Below are 27,106 nucleotides of genomic sequence, written 5' to 3'. Positions count from 1 at the left end.
GTAAACTTGACCCCAAGAGAGATAAGATCAGGCCAAGCAAACCTAATGCAATGAATGCATGGCGGCCAAAAGGAGTCTCAAGGGTTTCGCACCATGATGCCCAATCTCGGGGCCGTGGCGGCCAAAAGGAGTCTCAAGGGTTTCGCTGCCCAATCTCGGGGCCGCCCACCCAAATCATCACTCCTTTAAAGCCCACTGAGCCCAATAACACTTGCACCAACCAAATAAAAGGTTATTTTTGCTTTTAAAATAAAATTGAAGGCACTAATTTACTTAGTGAAAACCCTCATTGAAGGCTTAGTATGAATGAAGGCTTAGTCCTTGCATGTTGTGGGCAGGCCAAAAAAAATTACAAAGCAATAGAGTTAATGGCGGTCTGTTTTCATTTCTAAGGGTTGGCGTCTTCACTCGGTCCATGGAAGAGTCTGTGTGCAGCTGAAGCCCAAGGAGGAGCAGGAGGAGGAGAAAACCCTAATTGCGCAGCCAGACCTCCTTCTGCCTCCAAGGTCATGTGGAGAGCCATAGCTCGCAATTCCAACTGCCACCACCTTCCCTTCCTTCGCTGCCGATCAACCTCCTCGCTCGCCCTCTCTGCAGCTTCCTCTTCAAGAGACTCTGCTGCTGCTGCTGCTGTTAGGCTCTCACAGGGAGCTTCCTGGTTCTGCGAGCCCCTCTTCAATGGCGAACCGACTGTGTCTTCTTACCAGGACAGCGTCTCCACCATTGATTCTGTCCTCTGTAGCTTGCCCGTGCTCACAAACCACATGAAACAGTCTGCCCCTGCTGGTTTCCTATCGCCTTCTTCATCACCAAGCCATCGCGGAGCGTGCTTCCAAGACAGTTTCCGCTTCAGCAAAGCCTTTGGCAGCTCGGCGCAGGCAGTGGAAACCATAGAAGCAGATATTTTAGCCACCGAAACCCTAGCAGAAGAAAAAGCCCTAACCTTAGCTTCCGAAACCCTAGCAAAAACATCGGAAGCAAAAACGATGGCACCTGAAACCTTAGCTTCTGAAATATTAGCGGAAAACCTAGCCAAAACCTTGGCAGCAGAAAGCCTTACAGAAGAAACAGTGGCGGCACACAACCAAACAACAGCTCTGGAATCAGAAGCTCTATCTCCAGACACAGAGGACTTTGTTTTAAGGGGGCCTGTGCAGACAGCAGAAAGCTGCGAGCCCGATTTGAGGGAGTGTGTCTCAGAAGATGCAGCAGCAGCAGCAGCAGCAGCAGCAGCAAAGGAAGCTGCTGCAGGTCTTCGTCGACATACACAGAAGATGAGGAGAAGGCAGAGGAAGATGGAGATGGAGGCCTACTGGAAGGCTACCCTAGAGTACAAGGACATGGTGGTGCGCATGTGCAAGAAGAAACTTGCCCCCAGTGTACCCTTTGTGAGGGGTCTTCTATTAAGCTGGTTTGAGCCATACCGTGATGCAATTCTTGCAGAGCAGAGGGCCATCACCGACAAAGAGCCCTTGCCAGACAGGAATATATATGGTCCATACCTGTTGCAGCTCCCTCCTGACATCCTAGCTGTGGTTGTCATGCATAAATTGATGGCAGTGCTCATGAAAGAACAGGAGCAGGGTTATGTTCGTCTTTTGACTGTTGCATCTTCAATTGGTGAGGCTGTCGAGCAGGAGGTGGGTAAGCACTTTACCTGGCATTCGATATTATGTGTAGGAAACAGCTGCTTTTTATCATCTATGCATTGTAGCTGAGATCATGTAGAAGATGAGTAGGCCATTTTGCCATCACAAGGCTGTTACACAATATACAATGCGCTGGGGAGCTGGACAGGCAAGTTCACCTGTCTGCACTTGATGTGGACAGCCCAAATGGCACCCATGCTGATGGTGGGCAATGGTGGTTGTGATAACTATATGGTGTGCCATTGCACCGCAGGGCGTCTTGATGATTGAGGATATGCTGTGCTAATTTGGATCCAAATGGCAAAGGGTGGCTGTAGGTTGGGATTGGGATGTGAATGGATGTCCTCACATGCACTTCAGGATTGTCAGGCTAGACTCGGAAGCAATTTTACAAGATGACCCTAGGCTGCGCAACATGCTAAGATCTTCTCTGGAGTAGGGTTCTCAACGTTGGAGATCTGCTAGCTACCTATGTGCACATAGTATGGGAGCTGCAAGATGTGAGAAGATGAGCTTAAGCTGTGCATTTTGCGGAGATATTCCCTGGAGTAGGGCTGTCAATTGCTAGCTATCTATGTGCACGTGGTGTATGTGCTGCAGGAAGAAAAACTGAAGTTTCACGAAGTGGTCACAGGCTGCTGACAAGTGGCTCCATGTGGGCTTTGTAGTAAGGGGTTGTTGGCAAACTACTCTGTGCGGGCTCTGTAACAACATAATTGAGAAAAACATCACTGGGAGCTCTTAGTCACAGCAACCCGTGTAGGGAGATTGTAAGAAACCAACAGATGTGCTGCAGGTGTGATGATGGTCATTGTCTTGTTCCTTGATTTGTGCCTGATTCACAAATTGTTGTTCTCACACACCTTTCCTCCCTGTGCTCTCAAGTTTGGGCTGGACATCAACCTGACAGTTGGTCCAGGTTGGCAAAAATATGGGCTGTGTACCGTTGCATCTATGTTGGTTGGTTCTGCTCGTTGTGTTCAAGATGCTTTTTGGGAGTTTTCCTTAAACATGCTGTTTAATTGAAGGGCTGATGGTGATATTTCTTTATATGACTCGCAGACTGAAATATTTAGGATTATGAACAAGAGGAAGAAGAAGCAGAAGCGTGGGGAGGCTCCGTCCAATGCCAAGGACACAGATCTGCAGATGAATGTGGAGAAGATGATAAAGCGGCAAAATGTTCGGCTCTTAGGCAAGACTTTGAAAAGAGAGAGGGTTTCCAAGCCCTGGGGCAGTCCTGTGCAAGTTAAGGTAATGGTGGTATCTTGTCTTAGGTCTTCATTTTTGTGTAGTGTAGTTGGAATTTCCGTGGAGTTTTTAAGGGTATTTTACTGGTATCAGGTTGGCTCCAGGTTGATAGACATTTTGATGAATGTTGCCTATATACATCCTCCAGCCAGTCAATCACCAACACATGATCCTCCGGAAGTACGTCCGGCCTTACAGCATGAACAAAAAACGCTTACGAGCAAAAAGAGGAGGTATAGTTTTCCCCTTAACTTGATTGGTAATAAAGGCATGCATCTGCTAAAAGCTGGTCTTTGTCATGCTAAATTATGATTACTGTAAGACTACTTGTGCTTTGAAAGAGTTATTAGAGAGAGAAGATGGCAGTTGAACACACTCAAACTCAAGCAAACATAGACTAGACCTAACCCTAACTGTATATTATGTACAAGAATAACGTACAGCCGACTGTTCTGAAAATACAAAATATAATGAAAAAATAATCCCCCTTAAATCTCTGCCCAAGTTTCTGTCCCTCAGCCAAAGGCTAGCGGCATACTGGATTTCCAGCTTCTTCCCAAATTGCCTTGCTCTAGTGCTCCAGATGGGTAAGCTCCATAATCACGAGATAATGGAATAAGACCCGAGCTGGTCTATTTATAGCTGCATGAGCCTTGAGGGGCTGGTCGGTCCTGCCTGACCTGTGTGTGACCTGCTACAGGATCTGCCCGATCCTGTCCAGGTTGCCTGCCTGGTAGACATTGCTGCCCAGCTCCTTTCCAGGCTGCTGAGGTGTGACACACCCATGAGTATGCAGGGCAGAGCCAGACATCAGATAGCAGCTGACGGGCAGAGTTGGACAGCGCAGGTGACACGTGGCATTGCCATGTGGTAGCGGTGATGTGGCATTGATGACATGACATTGATGACGTGGCAGTCGGGTACAACTGGCCAACAACAATACTATTGGCCGACTAGGAGCATTGGTATGTCATATACATATGCTCTCCTCAGTGTTGACTTCATAGAGCGTTTCCGTGTAGTCGAAGTGCTAGCTAGGAGTGTACAGTAGGTCACATGGCTTCGATTTGACGTCTTGAGTCTCAGCCACATCTTGTACTTTAATTTCTGTCATATTACTTCTTTTTTGTACATAATATAGAGCAGTAGTTTAGGACTATTGTGTGTGCTGTTTGTGTGATTCTGCCGCACTCTTCTTTCTTTCTCTAGAAAACCCTAGCACATAGGCACAAGTGTTCTACAATTGGTATCAGAGCCTAGGGAACTTGCAAACTTTTTTCCTTTTTTGGCATCCGTGAGCGTTGATTGCTTGGATAGGGTAGAGGGAAAAGTGAATATTTGGGTTATCTTCATGTTAATTGGGGCATATTGTGCTTTCCTGCTCCAACAAAGCCTTTTATATTGTGCTTTTGTGCCCCACCAAACTCTTACCTCATCGTGCAAGGTTGAAATCCTTCACCGGGTCCTTGATCACTTGATATCTGTCATGGATTCGCAACTCATTGATTTGGTTCTCCGCATGAAGGCATTCATGGACATCGATAGGATGGAGTCAGCACCTCTAGCATTGAGTATTTTGAATCCAGAATCTTCAAGGGCATGCGTTTTAGAGTAAGTGTTGGACGCGTTTGAGGATGAAGTGGCAAAACTTTATGGAGGAGGATTTTTCACTCCTTTGGATGCATTGATGGGCTTCGCTTCTAGTCCAGTAGTCATCCTTCTACAACTGTGCGTAGTTAGTGGGAGAGACGTCGTTCGCGTCGCGGACGGCCTCCTTCGCGGAGTCCCTCTCCACCGGATTCTCTTGACAGTTCCCGCTCGCCTTCACTGGCTCGACATCGGGGAACTTCCTCCATGCCTCGTGAGAAACGAGCTCAATTATTGAAGCTTTTGAATCCTCCCAAGCTCAACGGGAAGATGGACAGAGAAGTCGTCACCGGAGGACCCGTGAGATGATTGCCACGTTGGCAACATCAGGTGGTTATTTTTCAGCTCCATATGATGCATATGGCTTTGACTCATGCCGCTCTCTTGTGGTGGGAAGATCACCTTACGTGACTTGTTGGGATGATTGCCGTTGCAAGGCTTTCTTGAAGCCGTTTATTCTCGTAGATTACCAGCAACAATGGGAGCATTTTATGTAGAAACATGGTGAATCAATAACCGACTATTTCGCTTTTTTAAGTGCCGATCCCTCCCCCGTCCCCGCTCCCTACCCATTCCCGTCCCGTTCCCATTCCGGTCCCCTGTCCCTTGTGACTATAGCAGAGAGGGCTGCCGTCCCGAGTGGTGGTGGTGCAAGCTTTGATGACAAGGGTGCTGCAACACCTGAAGGGTGCAGGCTTTGATGACAAGGGTGCTGCGTACCTGAGGGGTGCAAGCTCTAGTGACAAGGGTGCTACGTACCTGAGGGGTGGTGAGGAGCACAGAGGGCTGCCGCCCCAAGTGGTGCAAGCTCTGGTGATAAGCTCTGGTGATATGGGTGCTGCGTACCTTAGGTGGTAAGGAGCACAGAGGGCTGCTGTCTTGAGTGGTGCAAGCTCTGGTGACACGGGTGTTGCGTACTTGAAGTGGTGTCGATGGTGAAGATAAGCAGAGAATGGTTTGCCGTCCCGATGGTGTGATGTAGGAGAGAGTGGGCTGTTGTCCCGATGGTGAGAGCTGAGGAAAAACGCTGAAGTGCTCTATGTAGCAGAGGGGGCTGCTGTCCCATGAGCTGTGATAAAACGCTGACGATAAGCTGATGTAAACACTGATGATGTGCTGATGTAAGCGCTGATGAACGCTGATGATGTGCTGATGTAAAACGCTGATGATGTGCTGATGAATGTAAACACTGATGATGTGCTGATGTCAACGCTGAATGTAGCAGAGAGGGCTGCTGTCCCAAGGTGTGGCTTGTAGCAGAGAGTGAGCTGCTGTCCAGTGATGTGGCCAGATGAGAAAACGCTGAGGTGCTGTCTTGTCAGGCGAGGATAATGAAGCTATGTGATGTAAAGCCCGGCAGAAGCAGTAGCAGCAGCATATGAAGTGGTACCGGGTATGATCAATGATATGGTAGTGCCTGGTGAAAGATGAGGCAAAGCTATATATGCCAAGGTGGACTGCTGGTCGGCCAGCAGCAAAGAAACAAAAATAGCAAAAAGCTAATAAATCAAAAAAAAATCTAGATAATATCCCCTTTTTAGCGCTGCACAAGATGCCATTTTCAGACACCCCCTCTTAGGCCAAAAAGGGGACCATGAGAGAAGATGGAGGATGCCAGGGTCCCATAATGACACATTGGCAGAAGGAAAGTATCGCCCTCTAGAAACAAAATTTGATAAAGTCAGAGAGGGCGATCGTGATGGCAAAGGTGGTGAGGGTGAGGTGATGTAGATGGGTTGATCGTCTTCCAAAGCAAGATCTTGAACGGGGCTCTCCATTGAGTAAGAAGTCCCATTCCCTGTGTGGTCCAGATCTGGAGAATCAAATTCGGGTGAGAAGAATTGGTCCTTCGGGAGGAGTGCGGGTAGACGATCCATGTGTGTGCTCTTGAGGTCTTCGATCCCTTTGCTCACAATAGCTCTGATACCATGTGAGGGCAAAAGGACGAAAGGACCAGATGCACGAGAGATCAGAGCTAAACAACACAGCATGAAATATGTGAGGGAGTCTATATATAATGGTGAGTGAACATATGTACAAGAGCCCTCTGATGTGAGGTAACTCTAAGTAGAAAGACCAGTACAGAAGTAGAGATGATGTCGGAGCTGAAGCACGGTTGATGAACGAAGGCTCGCGTCAATGTGAGGCAAAGCACTCCGAGAGGTAGTCGGTGTCGAGGGCTCGCGTCGGTGGAAGCAGAGGCACTCCGAGGTGGTAGTGGCAGCGGAAGATGAGGTGATGCAGGCTTTGGTGACAAGGGTGGTACTGCACCTGAGGTGGTAGATGAAGAGCAGAGGGCTGCCGTCTCTAGTGGTGGTGGTGCAAGCTCTGTTGACAAGGGTGTTGCAAGACCTGAAGGGTGCAGGCTCTGAATACAAGGGTGCTGCGTACCTGAGGGGTGCAAGCTCTGGTGACAAGGGTGTTGCGTACCTGAGGGGTGGTGAGGAGCAGAGAGGGCTGCAAGCTTTGGTGACAAGGGTGGTACTGTACTTGAGGTGTTAGATGAAGAGCAGAGGGCTGCCGTCTCTAGTGGTGGTGGTGCAAGCTCTGTTGACAAGGGTGTTGCAAGACCTGAAGGATGCAGGCTCTGATTACAAGGGTGCTGCCTACCTGAGGGGTGCAAGCTCTGGTGACAAGGGTGTTGCGTACATGAGGGGTGGTGAGGAGCAGAGAGGGCTGCCGTCCCGAGTGGTGCAAGCTTTGGTGACACGGGTGCTGCGTACCTGAGGTGGTAAGGTGTAGAGAGGGCTGTCGTCCCGAGTGGTGCAACCTCTGGTGACACGGGTGCTACGTACCTGAACTGGTGTCGATGGTGAAGATAAGCAGAGAGTGGGCTGCCGTCCTGATGGTGTGAGGTGAGGAAAAACGCTGAAGTGCTCTATGTAGGAGAGGGGGCTGCTGTCCCATTAGCTGTGAAAAACGTGATGTAAACGCTGGTGATGTGCTGATGTAAGCGCTGATGAATGCTGATGTAAAACGCTGATGATGTGCTGATGAATGCTGATGTAAACGCTGATGATGTGCTGATGTAAACGCTAGAATGGCCATTCCCTGTGACTATAGAGTGACATGGGATGGGAATGGGAACGGGAAGATGCTCCCATCCCCAACATTCCCAAGACTAAAAATGCCCATTCCCTGTGACTATGGGAAGATCCAAGAGAGTACAAATAACCACCATGAGAACACCGAGAATCGAAATCATCGGCCCAATCAGAGTCCGTGTTACCACGCACAGTGATCCCACGACTGTAGTTAAGTCCAAACATCCTCGATCCTTGGAATTATGTGAACCCAAATAGAGGAGGGTCTAGGAGTAGAATTCACTCCCACATTTTTGGTGTTCAAGGAGGTAACATTGTTTTCACTTCTGGTTGACCTTCTGTTCCTGCTCCTATGTGTTTTGGAATACTGCACGACCTCAAGCACAAAACCCTCCCACCCAACCTATGTCTTTTCCTATTAGTGTTGGTGTGCAGCCATTACCGGTTGCACCCCCATTGGGTCCTACGTATGGGTTTTACCCAACACAGGTATCTATCAGCACTATGCCTTCTAGCACTGTGGTGCCACCCAGCGTTCCGGGGTATCATTTTGTTTACCAACCCATCTGGCACTACTGCTTTTCCTACTTATGTGCCTACTCAAGGATTTGTGCCTCAGCCAAGTTCCACCTATGCCGAGTGCCCAACCTTACATTCCATCTTATGGAGACCCTCGCCAGGTCCTTCACCTATGCCTGGTATTAGTGGATTTTATGGTTCCTCCTCACTCTTTACAATCCGGATATGGGTACCAGCCATCCTGGACCCCCCACCTCCTTCCTTTCGTGTCTCTATGTCCAGAAATGCTTTCACAGAAAAGACTCGTTTCAATGGGTCTAATTACACCACCTGGGCTAATCTTATGGAACAAGTTTTCACTTCCAAAGGTTCTTGGAACCTAGTGAAGAGACTCCAACCAAAACCCCACCCCTCACTAGCACCTCCTGAAGTCATCCGCTATTGGGAGGCTAGGAATGCCACTGCCATAGTGGAGCTCATGCAAGGCCTTCTACCGTAGTTTCATTCACAACTCCAGTTGTTCCCCTATGTCTCTGACAGATGGGCACACCTTGCAGAGAGAGATGCAGCACGTGATTGCACGCGTCACATTGATCTCGAGCATCAAATCCAACTTTTCTCTATAAAAGAGAGTGATGACTTGACCGTGAAGGTTGCTAAATACCAACGCCTTAACGCGGAGAACGCCACCACTGGCTCCGCCAAGTCTCAAGAAGACCAGGTTATCACTTTACTGAACAAGTTGCCTCCTAGTTTCTTTACTTTTGTCACACAGACCATTAGTCTAGAACCTATGCCTAACCTATATATGAATGTGAGTGCCAACTCTTGCGCTTCGCTCGGTTCCATGCCCGGTTTCATCCCAAGAAATCTTCCTCCTCTACTCAAGAGGGGGCCCTTGTGTCCAATACCACCTCTACTCAAAAAAGGCAGCAAGGAAAGGGGAACGGCAACTCAGGAAATCAAGGTAAACCTCAAGGCAACAATATTGAACCCAAAAACCCTACCTCAACACCCACTCCCTACTAGCAGAATATTCCCAAAAAGAATAGATTCTGCACTCCTTGCCAATTGCCTGGACATGTTGATGATGAGTATGGCATTAAAGCCAAGGAAAATAAAAGTAACAACCCCACTAACTCGAATCGCCAAAATAACCAAGGTGGCAGCAATGCCCCTAATTGGCAATCAAGAGGGGGTAATAATCAAGCACCTACTCTACAAGGTCCCCCCCCCCGCCCCCCCCCCAGGAACCCGCAACAAGGCAATGGTAAGAATTGGCCTAGATCATCTTCGTGGCGACCCACTTGTCAAGTCGCTCAAGGCCCCCCCACCCAATCTGTTTCTTTTGCCACCCTGAAAGAGATGTCTAATTCGTCAACTCTTACACCACATCCCGACCCCTCGGCCAATGTCACTCAGGTCACATTTGAGGTTGATTTTGGTCACTCCTCTGGAAGGAAGAAGAAACGACGACCTAGACGAGGCAATCCACATGTGGAAGCGTCCGTCCTCATTCAGATTTGTCAATTACCTCATGATCTTTCTGTGCCTATCATCGAAGCCCACCCAACACTTCCCTATGGCCATCCGATAACTTGGGTAGTTGACAGTGGAGCTACACACCATATGGCATGCAATGCTGACATTTTCATCTCTCAACGACCTGCTAAGGGTGAAGTTCGATGTGGCAATAACACACTGATGTCCATCAGATCTGTTGGCACCGTTTTATTTGACACCAACATAGGCCCCAATCAGGCAACATTAGCCAATGTCTATCTTGTTCCTAACTTGGGCCTCAATTTACTTTCTGTATCCCAACTAACCCAACTCGATTGTGGAGTTTACTTCAACAAGCAAGTTGTAGAGGTGATTGATGAGACTAGAGGTCTTCTTGTTGCCCAAGGTCAGGCACAAACGGATGGCTTATACCGCATGTCTACTTTTTTTTTTTATCTGAGCCATCTTCCAAGGATTCTGAATTTCATGGAGTTCGTGGCTATGCGACCAAAGCTCCTTCAGACACTGAACGACTATGGCACTAGACCCGTTGGTTGAAGGCATTCCCACCCTCAAACTTGCAAAGGATGTCTGCCAACCATGTCAAATGGGTAAGCAGCATCGTTCCCCATTCCCACATCATGCTACTCATCGTGCTCAGGCTATCCTCAACCCCTCCTTGGATGGGTCTCTCTACTCCATGCTAATTGTTGATGATTATTGAAGGTACATGTGGGTGTATTTCCTGAAGCATAAATCAGATGCCTTCCAATACTTTTCCACGTGGGTTCAGTTAGTCACTAATCAAATGGACGTCTCGATTGGGATTGCTCGCAGTGACAATGGTTTATCTCCCATCAATTTACCGAGTTCTTGTAAGAGCAAGGCATTCAACGCCAAAACACCTCCACCAACTCCCCCTCACAAAATGGAGTGGTCGAGCGCAAGAACCAAACTGTGATGGATATGGCACACTCCATGCTCTTTGGAGCTGAGCTGCCTGAATGCCTTTGGTCATAATCTGTCAACACTGCAGTATACCTTCCGAACCATTACCCCACGATCGTTGTTCCTCATAGGACCCCGTTTGAGGCATTTAATGGCGAAAACCAACTATTTCCCATTTTTGTGTCTTTGGGTGTTGTGTGTACACTCACACTCCAAATGACACGAAGGGCAAGCTTGAGCCAAGAAGTGAGTTACTCATTTTTGTGGGCTACTCTTCTGAATCAAAGGCTTACAAAGTTTTTGATCCAAGATCGAACAAAGTCTTCGTTCGTCAAGACATTGTCTTTGATGAGCGGGATTTACTTTGCCTTCCACTGCCCATACCATCCGAACAAGAATCTCCAACTATTCCTATCACTCCGCCTCTTGAGGAGCCTTGCTCCTCCCGTCAGCCACCCAGGGACCCTTACCCCGCTGGTACCAACAGACCATGCATGATTCTGACATGCTTCCCCATGATACCCCTTTGGACGGTCCACGAGGTTCACTCCTCGTGCCTCATTTTCCTCTGTTTTCTCCGCAGACTATGTAGCGCATGATGAGCCAACATCATGAAAAGATGCTATCCAACAGCCAACCTAGAAACAGACTATGGAACAAGAACTCGAAAGCATTGATCGTAATGGCATGTGGTCCCTTGTGGATCGCCCTCATCATAAGGTCATCCCGGAACCAAATGATCTTTCGCACCAAATTTAAAGCCGATGGTACCTTGGACAAATACAAAGCCCGGCTTGTGGTGCAAGATTTTCGCCAAAAAGAAGGCATTGACTTCAACGAGACCTTCGCACCTATCGCTCGAATGACGACAATCCATCTCTTACTCAATTTAGCTGCACACACCACATGGCCAGTCTATCAGATGGATGTCAAGAGTGCCTTCCTCAATGGCATTCTCAAGGAAGAGGTCTATGTTGACCAGCCTCTGGGTTTCCCGCTCCATGGGTAGGAGGACAAAGTCTTCCGCCTCAATAAAGCTCTTTATGGGCTTAAGCAAGCCCCTAGAGCGTGGTATCATCGCATCAACGGATTTTTACACAGCCAAGGTTTTCAACCATCTCACTTTGATCCCAATATGGTTTGCTACCTAGTGTTGTATGTTGATGACCTCATCATTTCTGGTTCAAATTAAGCCAAAGTGACTGATATCATGGCATAGCTAAGACGAACTTTTGAGATGACTGATCTCGGTCTATGTCATGTGCACAGTGTGTATCTACCGTGTGCTACACGCACACAGGACTAGCTTCCAGGTTTGGGGAAGCTTGGAGCTAGGCAGGCTGATTGGCGAGCTAAGTTAGGGAAAGACTAACGGGCAGGCACCCAAGTATGGACGGGCGAGCGTCCAAGTGTGGACGCCCGATGACCGGCCTAGAGCCAATAAAAGGGTGGCCAAGGTTAGTCATTAGTCATATAGAGTCTTGCATGATTTGTGAGGGCTCTATGGTTTGGAGCCTGGATCTAGTGCAGACGTGCACCTGCTTTATGCAGCCGAGGCCGGCAGCAGTCTCGAGGCCCACGAGAGTAGCTTCGTGGCGGTATGGGATGTCGTGTAGTAGAGATTGGTCGGTACGTCAACCTAGTTAGCTCAGCTCGTGGCTCGGTGGTGACAGCCAAGTCTGTGGGCTTGCCCACGGCTGTCGTGGTTGGGAGGTGAGTCACGCCTGCACCCCCTTCTTGTTTGTTTGCAGGTTTCGAGTCTCGTACCAGGAGCGTTCTACAAGGAGATTCTTTGGGGATTTGACAGTGGTATCAGAGCATGCCTCGTGAACGAGCAAGTCTGTAGGTAGAGAAGATGAGATCGAAGAAAGGTATGTGTTCAAGAAGCTTGCTGTTTTGTTTATGCATGCTGCTGTTTTTTCAGATAGTATGTGCTTTTTCATCAAAGAACCCGTGATGAGGGTGTAGGTGGTTTGGTAGGGTTGTTTTGCTTTGCAAGAAGAAGGCTGAAGATGTTTGTGCAGTCGCATGAACAAGTCGTGAGAGAAAACAGCAAAAAAAAAAAGCATGTTCTTTTTTGTTGAACGAGAGAAAGAGAGCGCGAGATGGGGATCGTTGTCGGTGCTGGTCGTGTACTGGTCGTGGGCTACCGGATGTTGGAGGCGCCAACGAACAAGCGGGCAGGCATGTAGGCAGCCGGCCAAGCCTACGTAGGCTGGCGCCCAGGCCTACGTAGGCAAGCGCCCAGGCCTACGCCGGCTTGTGGCCAGGCCTACGCAAGCAGGCTGGCGCAAGCGGCCATGGACACCCGGCAGCAGCGCAAGTGACGGCAACACGGCGTAGCCGGCGACGCTAATTCCCAGAAAAAAAACAGTAAAAGCATTCCACCGATTTGGGTGCTTTCGTTTTTTTTAAAAAAACATTAATTTTTTTTTATAAAGAGTTTAAAGGCCCTAAGGTTTAAAGGTGTTTTTTTAAAGAAAATAGAATATATATATATATATATATATATATATATATATATATATATAAACACAAAAGCAAAAGCTCAAGTTGCTTTTGGGGTAGATTATATAAACCCCTTAAGTGGGCTTCTTGCCACACATCTCTCAAGTTTTCAAGCTCTCAAGCTTTCAAGTTCTCTCGCACTATTCTTGTGCAAGATCGAATTTTCTCTCCACTTGCCCTCTTCAAGATGTCGACCCAAGAATTCGAGTTGGAGCTCCTTGTCGAACGCGAAGGCTTGCCGGCTACGGAGGATACCGATGCCGATCTTTTTGACGATTGTGTGTCAAAATCAGATTTCCAAGAGTTTAAAGTAGCTCTCGAAGCTTCTTCTTCGGAACGTCAGGCACAAATTGCCGCCCAGATGCAAGCTTTGCAGAACTCCATCTCTCTCTTGATCACTACCCTATCTACTCTTTCGGGTATGGATACCTTGGCCTCTGCTTTAGGCCCCAACATTACTCCGGAACCGTTCGGAGGCGAGCAAAAGCAACGTACCAAGGAGATCGTGGACACTTGGCTACATAAGTGGCAGGTCCATTTTCAGTTTCATCCATATGATGATGGAAAAAAGATCCAGTTAGCAGTAGGTTTCCTCTCAGGCAAAGCTTTAGAACACATGCGTAATGAGTGCCCGAAACAAAAGGGTGAAAGACCAACGCAGGACCCAAGCCAAAGGCAGCTAACCAGTTGTCTTTGACAGGTACGTCAGTTACTGTACTTTCTCACATGTTCTGATTGTCTGTTCAACTCTAAAGTTTTTGGCTTGCATGATCTTCTCCGAGTGTATGGAGAAGTGAATGGCCATAGAATCCACATTCTTCTAGACCATGGTAGCTCACATAACTTTGTTAACTACAAAATTGTGCAGAAATTGAGTCTTGATACGACACCCAGTGTAATATGCGGAAGCTTCGGAGAAGAATCAGTAACTTCAATACTCAGAATTCAGCACTCTTTTCGCGACTGAAATTAACGCACAAACTGAAAGGAGATGTGCAGTAAATAGAGAGAGAGAGAGGGAGAGATGGAGAGGACAGAGTATTCGGTCCCAATTACCCTCTGTAGGGCCCCCACCACGGATGGTGTATTTGCTTTATTAGAATGATGAGAAAAACTGAAAGAAAATACAGCAATCTTAGACCTTTTCTTGGCTGGGAATACCCTGCCCTTGACCTTCGGTTCTCCACCCCTTTGCTTAGCAATTCCCTTGGCTCATCTAGCCCTTGATTTGCTTGAGCTCTTGGTGAATAATGAGATGGTGAATGGGATTGTGGCCTCCACTATTTATATTATCCTATCAGGAGCAGTCGGCTGGTTAATTTTCCCTCCATGACCTGTTTTAATAGCATTTAATGCTGAAAATGCCCACGTGTTCACACTGGACTGCTGGACTGTCCTGGCTGCCTCTGTGGGCTGTTGTCCAGGCCAACGCAGGCTGCTGGGCAGCACCTGGGCACTGGCCGCCTGCAGTCCAGGCTACCCTATGGGCTAGCCAACTGGCTGCGCTGGCCCAAAAGCCAATCGGCTGCTTGGCCAAGCCCTCTTGGGCTGGCCGACAGCCTGCCCAGCCCCTCCTTGGGCTGGTGGATAAGCCTTGGGGCTGCCGGGCCCCCTTGGGGTGGCCCATAGCCTTCCCTGTGTCCAAACCTGATGCATACCTACATCTACACAGCTGTCTGACATCTGGTGGCAAACCAAACATACATAACAACTGACATCATTCTAGAGGGAGACTCACAGCGCGGACTGGCACTGTTTCATGTGCAGGACAGTGCACACCTGACCTTGGACTCATGTGCAGGACAATGCACATGAGTCCAAGACAGTGCACACCTGACCTTGGACTCATGTGCAGGACAGTGCACACCTGACCTTGGACTCATGTGCAGGACAATGCACACCTAACCTCGGACGACTGAGATGGATCCCTGGCTGACTCTTCCCGGACTGGTCTCACATGGGACCAGTTCACCATCCAAGGTCCTGCACATTCTGTACAGAAACGTCTACGTGGCATCCAAGTGCGGAATGCACGTGACATCCCCTTTTGCTTAACTTGACAGAAGCTGCATAGCCTCCAAATAATCCGTCAATAACGCCGGATAGTCTTCGAAAAACTCTTTGTCAAGCCATACCGCCTCATGAGTTCGTTGGTCGTGAAACTTCGTGAGGAACTGTCGTAGTCTTCGGCCTGAGCCATGCTTGAAACGGTGCAGAAGGATCTGTTCTGGAACCATTGCTTCATCAACAATGTCTAGTTTCGCTTCGTCTTTGACCTCTGAAGGGGGTGGACCTGCATATGGCTTTAACCAACTGACATGAAATACATCGTGCATAGTCCAACTCGGAGGTAGCTTTAACTGCATAGACACCTCATTAATCTTTTTCCGGATGGGAAATGGTTTGAAGCTCCTGAAAGACAACTTTGGGCATCGCTTGCCCACCTGTTTCAGTCAATCCCCTTCCGAAAACTTCATATCCCTTCGGTCTTTATTGGCCTGTCGAGTGTAGGCCTCTTGCGCTTTAGCCAATCTGTCTTTTACTGACTCTAAGATCTCCTGGTAAGACTCCATCACTCTGTTCGCCTCCGGTACTGAAGACGAAGTCCTGGTTAACAACGACTGGAAAGGTCTTCCAAACGCCTTGTTGATTGTGGACATAACACTTCAGCACATCAAAGGCCAACTGGTTGTATATCTCTCTCTGGCCATCTGTATGTGGGTGGAATGCACTGGAAAAATTCAACTTAGTACCAAAATTATCAAACAATACTCTCCAAAAATGGCTGGTAAAATTGGCATCTCGGTCTGACACTATGGTTCTAGGAATCCCGCCAATCGGGTACCAATGCCGAATGAATAACTGGGCAACATCCTCGGCAGTCACATTGGCCCTGCAAGGAATAAGCATAACAAATTTGCTAAACCTATCAACAATAGTTAAGCACTGCGTATTACGCTTACTCGGACTGGGAGGCAAATTTGTGACAAAGTCCATCGAAATGTCTTGGAAAGGACACTCAGGAATTGGCAAGGGATGTAACACGCAGAAGCTCGGGGGGTCTTCTTTCAACCCTAAACACTCCTGGAAACATGCTGATGCAAAACGCAGATAAGAAGAGAGAGTAGAGAGAGAGAGAGAGAGAGAGAGAGAGAGAGAGAGAGATATGCTGGAAATTCAGTATATTTATATAGTACAAAAAGGGTACCTAAATCTGCAGCCCTAGGCTGCCTTCATACAAAAGGTGTAACACACCCAAAAGTCTAGTCCTAATATGGACCCAAGTCCTAAAGAGTTGAATGATCCAACCAATGAGTAAACATTGCTTTATATAGTCTTCTTGAGCATTGTAGGGGCTGGCCGACTGCTGTCGGACCAGCCGACTGGGCCTGAAAATCATACAATGTTGGTCGGGCTGCGCTTCTCCATGGACTGAGGTGCCTGCCAGCCGACCTCGTCTGGTACAGTCGACGTTGCCTTCCTTGCAGCCGACAGCACCTTCTGGCTCTTCTCCAAGTCTTGCTTCATGTCCAACCTACTGCTCCTTGTGCTCCAACTCTGGTTCTTATGCTCTTTTTCTGGTTGCCTTCCTCTGGACTAGCCCTGAGAATATACATGAGCATGTCATGCACATGACATCCCCCTCTGCTAAACTTGATGACGGGAATCCAACCTGTTCTTGGATGACTGTCATCATCCCAATCCTTTCCCGAAGTCCCTCCCTCCATCCATCCATCCATGGCAACTCTTTTCTCTGAAAACCCGTCCCGGTCTCCAAAACCACTCTGTCTCATATTAAGATCTATGCATCTGTTCCATCTAGTCCACAATCCATTCTTGCTCTGACTCTGAACAATGTCTTGGTCTTCATTCCTGAGAAATGAGTCTGGCACTCTCACATCACCCCTTGGAGGATAATCCTCCCTTGGGACCGTTGCCGGAAGTCATGTTAGACTTTGTTGTAACCACGAGAACCTATCTGGCTCACAGGACTGCCATCCCCTCTGGCTTTGTGGAACACCACCAACAAACCTCCTGGGAGCTCTTCCCGATTCTGTGTTCCTTGCCTTGGGCTTCGTATCCGTGTACTTTCTTGTACTTTGGACCTGTACACCATCATATGGGACTGATTCAGTGTTTAGCTTTGCTGAGACTGATGCTCTGATACCAATGTAACACGCGGAAGCTCTGGAGGTCTTCTTTCAGCCCTAAACACTCCTGGAAACATGCTGATGCAAAACGCAAATAAGAAGAGAGTAGAGAGAGAGAGAGAGAGAGAGAGAGAGAGAGAGAGAGAGAGAGATATGCTGGAAATTCAGTATATTTATATAGTACAAAAAGGGTACCTAAATATGCAGCCCTAGGCTGCCTTCATACAAAAGGTGTAACACACCCAAAAGTCTAGTCCTAATATGGACCCAACTCCTAAAGAGTTGAATGATCCAACCAATGAGCAAACATTGCTTTATATAGTCTTCTTGAGCATTGTAGGGGCTGGCCGACTGCTGTCGGACCAGCCGACTGGGCTTGAAAATCATACAATGTTAGTCGGGCTGCGCTTCTCCATGAACTGAGGTGCCTGCTGTGCAGCCGACCTCATCTGGTACAGTCGACGTTGCCCTCCTTGCAGCCGACAGCACCTTCTGGCTCTTCTCCAAGTCTTGCTTCATGTCCAACCTACTGCTCCTTGTGCTCCAACTCTGGTTCTTACGCTCTTTTTCTGGTTACCTTCCTCTGGACCAGCCTTGAGAATGTACATGAGCATGTCATGGACTTGTACACCGTCATATGGGACTGAATGAGTGTTTAGCTTTGCTAAGCCTGATGCTCTGATACCAATGTAACACGCGGAAGCTCCGAGAGTCTTCTTTCAGCCCTAAACGCTCCTGGCAACATGCTGATGCAAAACGCAGATATAGAGAGAGAGTAGAGAGAGAGTAGAGAGAGAGAGATGTGCTGGAAAATTCAGTATATTCATTTAGTACAAAAAGGTACTTGTCTACAGCCATAGGCTGCCTTGAAGAAAAGGTGATAACACCCAAAATTCTGTCCCCCTATGGGACTCCTAATGACCCAATCCCTAGAGGATTGAACGAATCTTTCAAGGAGCCTCTTGTGCTATTTATAGTTCTTTTGACTTTATGGAGAACTGGTCGACTGCTGGTCCGCCAGTTGATTGGACAAATAAATCATGTTTTGATGCGCTTGTAGTCCCTTTGCCATATCCTGATGCGTTTCAGCCGCCACGCTCTCTGGTACAGCCGACAGAGCCTGTGTCCAGCCAACAGTACCCCCTTTCCAAGCAGCCGACAGCATCCTCTTCTTGTTTTCCCCAAGCCTTGCTCCACACTGCCCAAAGCACCTGTGCTCCAATCTCTGATCCTATCTGGTTCATAGTCTTTATCTGGCTGCCTCTTCTGGATCAGCATCTGAAGATTGTCCATGGCATCGATCATGAACACGGCATCCCCCTCGGCTAAACTTGATGACGGGCTTCCAACCTGTTCTTGGATGACTGTCATCATCCCATACTTTTTCCCGAAGTCCCTCTGTCATCCATCCATCCCTGGCAACCCTTTTCTCTGAAAGCCCGGCCCGGTCTCCAAACTACTCTGTCACAGACTAAGATCTATGCATCTAGTTCCATCTAGTTCCATCAAGTCCACAATCCATTCTTGCCTTGACTCTGAACACCGTCTTGGTCTTCATTCCTGAGAAATGAGTCTGGCACTCTCACATCACCCCTTGGAGGATAATCCTCCCTTGGGACCGTTGCCCGAGAACCTATCTGGCTCACAGGACTGCCATCCCCTCTGGCTTTGTGGAACACCACCAACAAACCTCCTGGGAGCTCTTCCCGATTCTGTGTTCCTTGCCTTGGGCTTCGTATCCGTGTACTTTCTTGTACTTTGGACCTGTACACCATCATATGGGACTGATTCAGTGTTTAGCTTTGCTGAGACTGATGCTCTGATACCAATGTAACACGCGGAAGCTCTGGAGGTCTTCTTTCAGCCCTAAACACTCCTGGAAACATGCTGATGCAAAACGCAGATATGGAGAGAGAGTAGAGAGAGAGAGATGTGCTGGAAAATTCAGTATATTCATATAGTACAAAAAGGTACTTGTCTACAGCCATAGGCTGCCTTGAAGAAAAGGTGATAACACCCAAAATTCTGGTCCTAATATGGACCCAACTCCTAAAGAGTTGAATGATCCAACCAATGAGCAAACATTGCTTTATATAGTCTTCTTGAGCATTGTAGGGGCTGGCCGACTGCCTGTCGGACCAGCCGACTGGGCCTGAATATCATACAATGTTGGTCTCGGGCTGCGCTTCTCCATGGACTGAGGTGCCTGCTACAGCCGACCTCATCTGGTACAGTTGACGTTGCCCTCCTTGCAGCCGACAGCACCTTCTGGCTCTTCTCCAAGTCTTGCTTCATGTCCAACCTATTGCTCCTTGTGCTCCACGTCTGGTTCTTATGCTCTTTTTCACCGACTGGGCCTGAAAATCATACAATAATGGTCGGGCTGCACTTCTCCATGGACTGAGGTGCCTGCTGCAGCCGACCTCATCTGGTACAGTCGACGTTGCCCTCCTTGTAGCCGAGAGCACCTTCTAGCTCTTCTCCAAGTCTTGCTTCATGTCCAACCTACTGCTCCTTGTGCTCCAACTCTGGTTCTTATGCTCTTTTTCTGGTTCATAGTCTTTATCTGGCTGCCTCTTCTGGATCAGCGTCTGAAGACTGTCCATGGCATTGATCATGCACATGACATCCCCCTCTGCTAAACTCTGGTTCTTCCCCCGGCGTCTAAAAACCAACCACACGAGCAAGAAAATTTTCTGGTTTCTTTGCTGAATCTTTGTACTTGAAGTAGGCTCTGATACCACTGTAATATGCGGAAGCTTCGGAGAAGAATCGGTAACTTCAATACTCAAAATTCAGCACTCTTTTCGCAATGGAAATTAACGCACAAACTGAAAGGAGATGTGCAGTAAATAGAGAGAGAGAGAGGGAGAGATGGAGAGGACACAGTATTCGGTCCCAATTACCGTCTGTAGGGCCCCCACCACGGATGGTGTATTTGCTTTATTAGAATGATGAGAAAAACTGAAAGAAAATACAGCAATCTTAGACCTTTTATTGGCTGGGAATACCCTGCCCTTGACCTTAGGTTCTCCACCCCTTTGCTTAGCAATTCCCTTGGCTCGTCTAGCCCTTGATTTGCTTGAGCTCTTGGTGAATAATGAGATGGTGAATGGGATTGTGGCTCCACTATTTATATTATCCCATCAAGAGCAGTCGGCTGGTTAATTTTCCCTCCACGACCTGTTTTAATAGCATTTAATGCTGAAAATGCCCACGTGTTCACAGTGGACTGCTGGACTGTCCTGGCTGCCTCTGTGGGCTGCTGTCCAGGCCAGCGCAGGCTGCTGGGCAGCACCTGGGCACTGGCCGCTTGCAGTCCAGGCTGCCCTATGGGCTAGCCAACTGGCTGGGCTGGCCCAAAAGCCAATTGGCTGCTTGGCCAAGCCCTCTTGGGCTGTTGGCAGTCTGCCCATCCCCTCCTTGGGCTGGTGGATAAGCCCTGGGGCTGCCGGGCCCCCTTGGGGTGGCCCATAGCCTTCCCTGTGTCCAAACGTGATGCATACCTACATCTACATAGCTGTCTGACATCTGGTGGCAGCATTCCAGAGGGAGACTCACAGCGCGGAATGGCACTGTTTCATGTGCAGGACAGTGCACCTCTGACCTTGGACTCATGTGCAGGACAATGCACACCTAACCTCGGACGACTGAGATGGATCCCTGGCTGACTCTTCCCGGACTGGGCTCACATGGGACCAGTTCACCATCCAGATATACTGTAGGCGAAAGGTACTGCAGAACAGCTTCTGAGTAACGCTAAGGTGCTGTAGACGAAGACTGCTGCAGAACAAAAGCTGTAGGAAAAAACGCAGATTGAAGAGGATGCTCAGCTTGAATATGTGAAAACACCAACAGCAGCAGAATGGTAAAGATGCGCTGCCTATAAATGAAGAAGCACCGGCTGCAGCAAGACTCGGATATATGGTGTTCCGTCTCGTTGTTAATAATGTTAAGAGTTTCTTATATATGCAGTAGGACTGTTGGTCGGTCAGGGTAAACTGTCGGCCAGCAGTAAAGACAAGTAAAATGCCAAAAATACCCTTTTGGGCTGGATAAAAAAGCAGGTTTAGGCATGTTTTCACACACTTCGCCTACAGAGAAACGCACTATGAAGTCAACATATTCCCAAGTAATACATCCGCTGATACACTGAAGTCAAAACCCCAATTGTTGTCGGTACACTCGCCAAGAAATGTATATGGTGAAGATACCCAACTGGTCTATCCTCCCAAGATGATGACTAATCTAGTGACATGCCCTCCCAGGCTGCCTCCATGACATCAAACACTGAAGATACTCCACCCAATGCAAACGGCATGTGAGAAGAGTCCTCCTGAACGACCCAAAAAAAAGAAGCATCTGTCTTAAAATGGCATCTTGTCCAGCCTAAAAAGGGGATATTATCTGCATTTTTTCTGGATTTATTAGCTTTTTCCTATTTTTGTGTCTTTGCTGCTGGCTGACAGCCTTTAGGCTGGCCGACCAGCAGTCCCCCTTGGTATATATCATGGATCATACCCGGTACCACTTCATACGCTGCTGCTGCTGCTGCTGCCGGGCTCTACATTGCATAGCTTCATCATCCTCTCCTGACAGGACAACACCTCAGCGTTTTCTCATCTGGCCACATCATGGGACAGCAGCCCACTCTCTACAACAGGCCACACCTTGGGACAGCATCCCTCTCTGCTACATTCCAATCTTTTCCGTCCCCGTTGTGTGGACAAAATAGGAGTTGGTAATGTGTACATACGTGTGCATGGCGTGTGTGAAGGTTTTGCTTTTGAGAGCGTTACCAGGTGTACAGAGTACATGGTTTTGATGTGAGCATGTACAGGCCTGTCCGGACGTGGTCTACTGGAGGTCTGCTGGAGATGAAATCAGCTATGCGTCCAAAATTAAGTGGCATTGGAAAGTTGCATCTTGAAAAGGTATGGAGGCATGGGCATTGGTGTGAAAGGGAATATGGTGGCCATTATTGAAACTCTAAGCAAAAAAAATATATATAATATAAACATGGCCAACAAAAGTAATGGCCACGTAGCAGCGAACCTTGCTGCCAGCGCAGGCTGTGGAAGGTTAGCGAAGGAGTTGAGTCGGCTGGCGAGAGCGGGTTCTAGGTGTTCGCCGTGTAAAGTCAGAAGAGAGCGGGCTGAAGGCAGGTGCGAAGAGAGTCGAAAGGGTTGGTTGCTTTATACGTGAAGAAGACCGCCGGATGCAGGGGAGAGGTCGCCTTGTTTTTGGATTTGGTCACCTGCAGTAGCTGACACAGCGAAGGAGGAGAGGGAGCTGACGAGCAGTAGGTGTTGGCGCTGGCTACTGGCGACAGGACGATTGGTGATGGCAGTGAAGCAGCGAAGGATGGTGACTAGCAATGTCGGGCTGTTGGTGGCGGCGGCTGGGGAAGTCGCCTAGGGCTGCAGTAGAAGGACTGGATGCGCAGGCGAAGACCGGGAGACGCCCACACGTTGGTAGCAAAAAGCGACTGGGAGACGTTGGATAGCTGGTGGTTGGAGGCTAGTAGCGACAGAGGGCAGTCGCCTTGAAAGAAGCCGCTTTGGTGAACTGGAGACTGGCAGTGGCTGGTAGCAACGAAAGGAAGGAGCCGCCTTTGGGTTGGGCAGGCTTGGGGATTTTGCTTTGTTGGTGGCTGGTGACTAATGACTGGGCAGGGGAGCCGCCTGGGAAGCAAGCGAAGGAGAGAGTAGAGCAGAGAGAGCAAGAAGGCTGGTGGGTGGCAAGGACAAAGAGAGTCTTACGTGTGAAGGTGGTCACCCAGTTTGCAAGAAAGGGTACAGGGAAGGTGGTGCTTGGGATAGAGAGGGCTGGCAACAACTATATGACAACTTGGAGTTCAAGCAGCAGAAAAAGTGGGAGCAGAGTAGCAGTAAAGAGGAGAGCGATGACAGTATTGCTGCTGTGGTGGCTGGTGACAAGGAGGTTTGTTGTATTTAGCTGAGTAGTACTGGCTGAACGCTGAGAGAGAGAGGGTGTGTGTGTGGTTTTTGTGGATTTCTATCTCCTGGAGTTTCAGGCCAGGGGTGTTGCTTTCTGTTGATTAGCAGTGGGACTGGTGTTTGAGATTTACAATTCTGTAAAGATAAGTATCTGTTCTACAATATAAATCTTGTTCATGCAACTTGGGTCTGGTGTTCTGGTGTGTTTATATGCGTGTGTGGAAGTGTGGCACCCTATAAGGGCGTAAACAGCTTTACCGCTTCCGTGCCATCACTTTTTGGTGCCTCCACAGAGGAGCAGATTTCCTCTGGTTTGTGAAAGAAGACAAGGGCTGTGTGAAGCAAGATTTGGGAAATGGCTCAAGATTTTCCAGAGTATTGGGGATTGCCACAGGAGAGTGCAGTCAGGTTTCTGGAGAAGATGGAGTTTACAGCCTTGATGAAAGATAGGGCAACCCCGGAGATCCTCTCTCAGATTTTGACTTATTGCTTGCAGGGTGATGCAAAAATATGGCTACAGATGTTTGTGACTACACACAGGAATGTTCATCAACAGGATCCTGAGTACCGTGTAGTCAGAGCTGCATTTTTGGCACAGTTTGCTCGAGTGAGGAGTCCAAATGAAGTATGGAAGGAGTTGTGTAACATTCAGCAGAAGGACGGTCAGGATGTGGATCAGTATCTGATAGAGTTTGGTAGACTGTGGAGTCTATGGTGTGAGGCTTTGATTCTTGAAGTACCCCCGCAGATGATAAAGAGAGACCGGTTTGTGGCTGGTCTGGAGCCAACCCTCCGTCTGAAGGTGGAGCTGAAGAACCTGGATAGCTTTGAGGAGGCTGTCAGAGTAGCTCGAGAGAAGGAGAAGCGTCTGAGGCAGATGGGAATACAGGAAGAGCCGAAGAAGTTTGTGAAGATGCCAGAGATTGAGAGTATACATCCTGAAAGGGAAGCTGCTATTGTTCCTGAACAGGAGGACACTTTGAAGAGGGACATACATGATGCAGTGGAGCTTATGAAGTCTCTAAAGTTTGAATTGGATGGAAGCAGGTGGAAAGGGAAGGAGCCGAGGTGCACCAAATAATAGAAGAGACAATATGTCAACAGGTGAAGGGAATATGGGAGGAACAGGGAGAGGACGGGGCTGCTATTTAAGCAATGTCCAATGCTGGAACTGTGGGGAGCGGGGACATATCAGCCCTCAATGTGACAAACCGCCCAGAGCAGGTGGTGGAATGTATCTTGTGATGCAGAGGACTAATGATAGATCGGGGGATCATAGTGTTGAAGTAAAAGATCCAAATCAACCCTCTACCAGTGGAGTTAAATGGGAAGATAAAGGGAAAGGACCAGCTCTCAGCTTGATAGGAGTGGAGACCATTCCAGAGATTATGCCTGTGGCAAAGAGGACGAGAAGTACAATGGCAGAACCTGAACCATCTTCTAAGAAAGGTAAACATGTCCAATTTGATATAAGCCCTCAACCAGAGAAGAAGAAGAGGAAGCCAAGAAGACATTATAAAACTTCAGATTTGCATATTGGTCAAGGTCAGGAGGAGTATACATTGATGGGAGATTTAAAGGGAAGGGTAGCCAATATAACTTTTGCCCAATTGCTTGGATTGTGTCCGAAGCTTAAAAGAGAGTGGAAGAAGTTGGCAAATCCGAGGAAAGTAAATGAGCAGGAGCCCACACAAGGTGAAATGGAGCTGATGTCTGTGGAAGACCTTCCTTATATTTGTCCATCAGTTGATGCTTGGTGTGGAAGTGTGAGTGTTGGAGAAGCATATGTTGATGGCGGTGCACAAATCAGTGTAAAGACTCAGTCCTGTATGGAGAGATTGGGGTTAAAGCTGAATGCTAGTTCAGATTTTAGACTCCGTTTGGCAAATCATGCAAAAGTGAAGTGTCTGGGTATATGTACAGAAGTGCCAGTGACTGCTTTTGGTGTGGTTTGCAACATAAATTGCCATATTATGCCGGCTGGTTTGGGAGCTTATCCACTGATTTTGGGCAGACCTTGGCTCAGACAGGTGGGTGCCATCCAAAATTGGAGAAGAGGGACTATAACAGTACATAATAAGAGAGGAAGAGCCAGGAAGTTCAATATGAGTAGTAAGCGGGAAATGAAGAGTGAGCCTGAAGAAACAAGTGCTGATGAGTATACAGATAGTGAAACTGAAGAAGAGAGTTCTACTTCTGATGATGAGAGCCAGGTATCATTTATAATGAAGGAAGAAAATGAGCATGTGATGCAAGCTGAAGAGGAGTTAAGGAAGGAAGAAGAGAGCAGACTTGAAGATATGGACAGTCTGATGCAGCCTCCATCACCCAGTACAGAGAAAGAGAAGCTGTTACAGGGCATGCTGAATCCTAGATTGCAGCCAGTGGAGAAAGAAGAGTATATGATGGTAATACATAAATTCCCTCATTTGTTCATTACTTCATATGAAGAGATCCGAGGATTCAAATGTGAACCAATGCCTATAGTATTGAAAGAGGGTGTGAGGCCAGTGTTTCAGAAAATGAGGAGGATAAATAGAGAGCTATTGCCTGTATTAAGAGAGGAGTTGAGTAAGTTGTTAAAAGCAGGGTTAATTTATCCAGTAGATCACTCAGATTGGGCAAATCCAGTGGTCTTTACTCCAAAGCATACAGGTGGGTGGAGAGTCTGTATTGATTACAAGCCTCTGAATGCTGCAACAGAAAGCAATCACTATCCTCTGCCGTTCATTGATGATATTTTGGACAGGGTAGCTGGATATGAGAGGTATAGTGTATGCGATGGCTTCTCTGGGTATTTTCAGATCTCAATTGCTGAGGAAGACCAGGCTAAAACCACTATCATTACACTGTGGGGTTGCTTCTGTTACCGAGTAGTACCATTTGGTTTGAAAAATGCACCCTCGTGGTATCAGAGAAACACTGATAGAGTACTTGCACCTCTTACAGATCATTTTGTGAGAGCTTTTTTGGATGATATATGTGTATATAGTTCTCAAAAGGAACATGGTAATAAATTGGAGCAAGTATTTTCTAAAATGGATGATGCAGGTGGACAGCTGAATCCAAAGAAGTGTCATTTAGGATATTCAAAGGTGAAGCTGTTGGGGCATATGATATCTCAGAATGGAATTGAACCTGATCCAGAGAAGATAAAAGCTCTTGTCTTATTATCTGCACCATCAACATCCAGGCAGCTGCAGACTTTTGTCCAGAAGGTAAAATATATGGCAAGATTTGTTCCTTTAATGTCTCAATTGCTTTACCCTCTTCAGCAGGCTATGAAGAAAGAACCATTGCAATGGAATGAAGAATGCGAGGAAGTGTTTGAGAAAGTGAAAGAGGTATTGGGAGGTATTTCCAGTGTAAAAGCTCCGGATTTCTCTCAGGTCTTTTATGTGAATCCATCTTTTGGTCCGGATGTAGTTGGAGCAATCTTAATGCAGAGAGGAGATGAAGCCAGATATATGAAGCCTGTGTATTATGCAAGTAGAGTGAAGACAGAAGCAGAGAGGAAATACACTGAGGCTGAATTGGTTTTGTCAAGTCTGGTGTATGCTTGCAGGAAATTCAGGTCATATCTCCTGATGAAACCATTTGTGGTTCTGACAAACATACTGTACTCCCTCAGCTGGTGAATGGTACTTCACTCTCGAAAGGTATGATGCGATGGTTAGTGGAGCTTCAAGAATATGATTTCTCATTTTTGATTGAAGATACTTGCAAGGCAACTCTGGCAGATCTTCTAACATACAAGGACGGCCCGATACTGGTGAAGGAAGTAGATTCAAAGATAGAAAAAGAGGAACAAATTATCATTCCTGGAAAAAGAGGAATAAATTATCATTCCTGGAGCTCATGTTTTATTCTTTGACGGTTCATATAAGAGGAGTATACATCAAGCCACTGGGAGGTATATAATCCAG

General features: G+C 47.8%; 1 protein-coding gene across 2 annotated transcripts in view; it reads left to right on the top strand.

Annotated features, from left to right (window-relative positions):
• The first annotated feature begins 315 nt into the window (after window positions 1–315).
• Window positions 316–27,106, top strand: part of LOC147606445 (DNA-directed RNA polymerase 2A-like) — a 128,950-nt gene continuing 102,159 nt past the window's right edge. The window contains exons 1-3 of one of the 2 annotated variants that reach the window (XM_086791846.1): window positions 316–1,640; window positions 2,712–2,903; window positions 2,994–3,133. In XM_086791846.1, the coding sequence (XP_086647972.1) occupies window positions 510–1,640; window positions 2,712–2,903; window positions 2,994–3,133 (1,463 nt within the window). In that variant the 5' untranslated portion in view covers window positions 316–509. The remainder of the gene's footprint in view (window positions 1,641–2,711; window positions 2,904–2,993; window positions 3,134–27,106) is intronic. The other variant, XM_086791847.1, reaches the window with a different exon arrangement.

Source organism: Cibotium barometz, chromosome 57 (genome assembly GCF_041138505.1).
Source record: "Cibotium barometz isolate CiBa-2024 chromosome 57, ASM4113850v1, whole genome shotgun sequence".
NCBI classification, from domain to species: Eukaryota; Viridiplantae; Streptophyta; class Polypodiopsida; order Cyatheales; family Cibotiaceae; genus Cibotium; species Cibotium barometz.
Note: the sequence above shows the minus strand (reverse complement) of the source record. Positions and strands in the feature narration are given on the sequence as shown.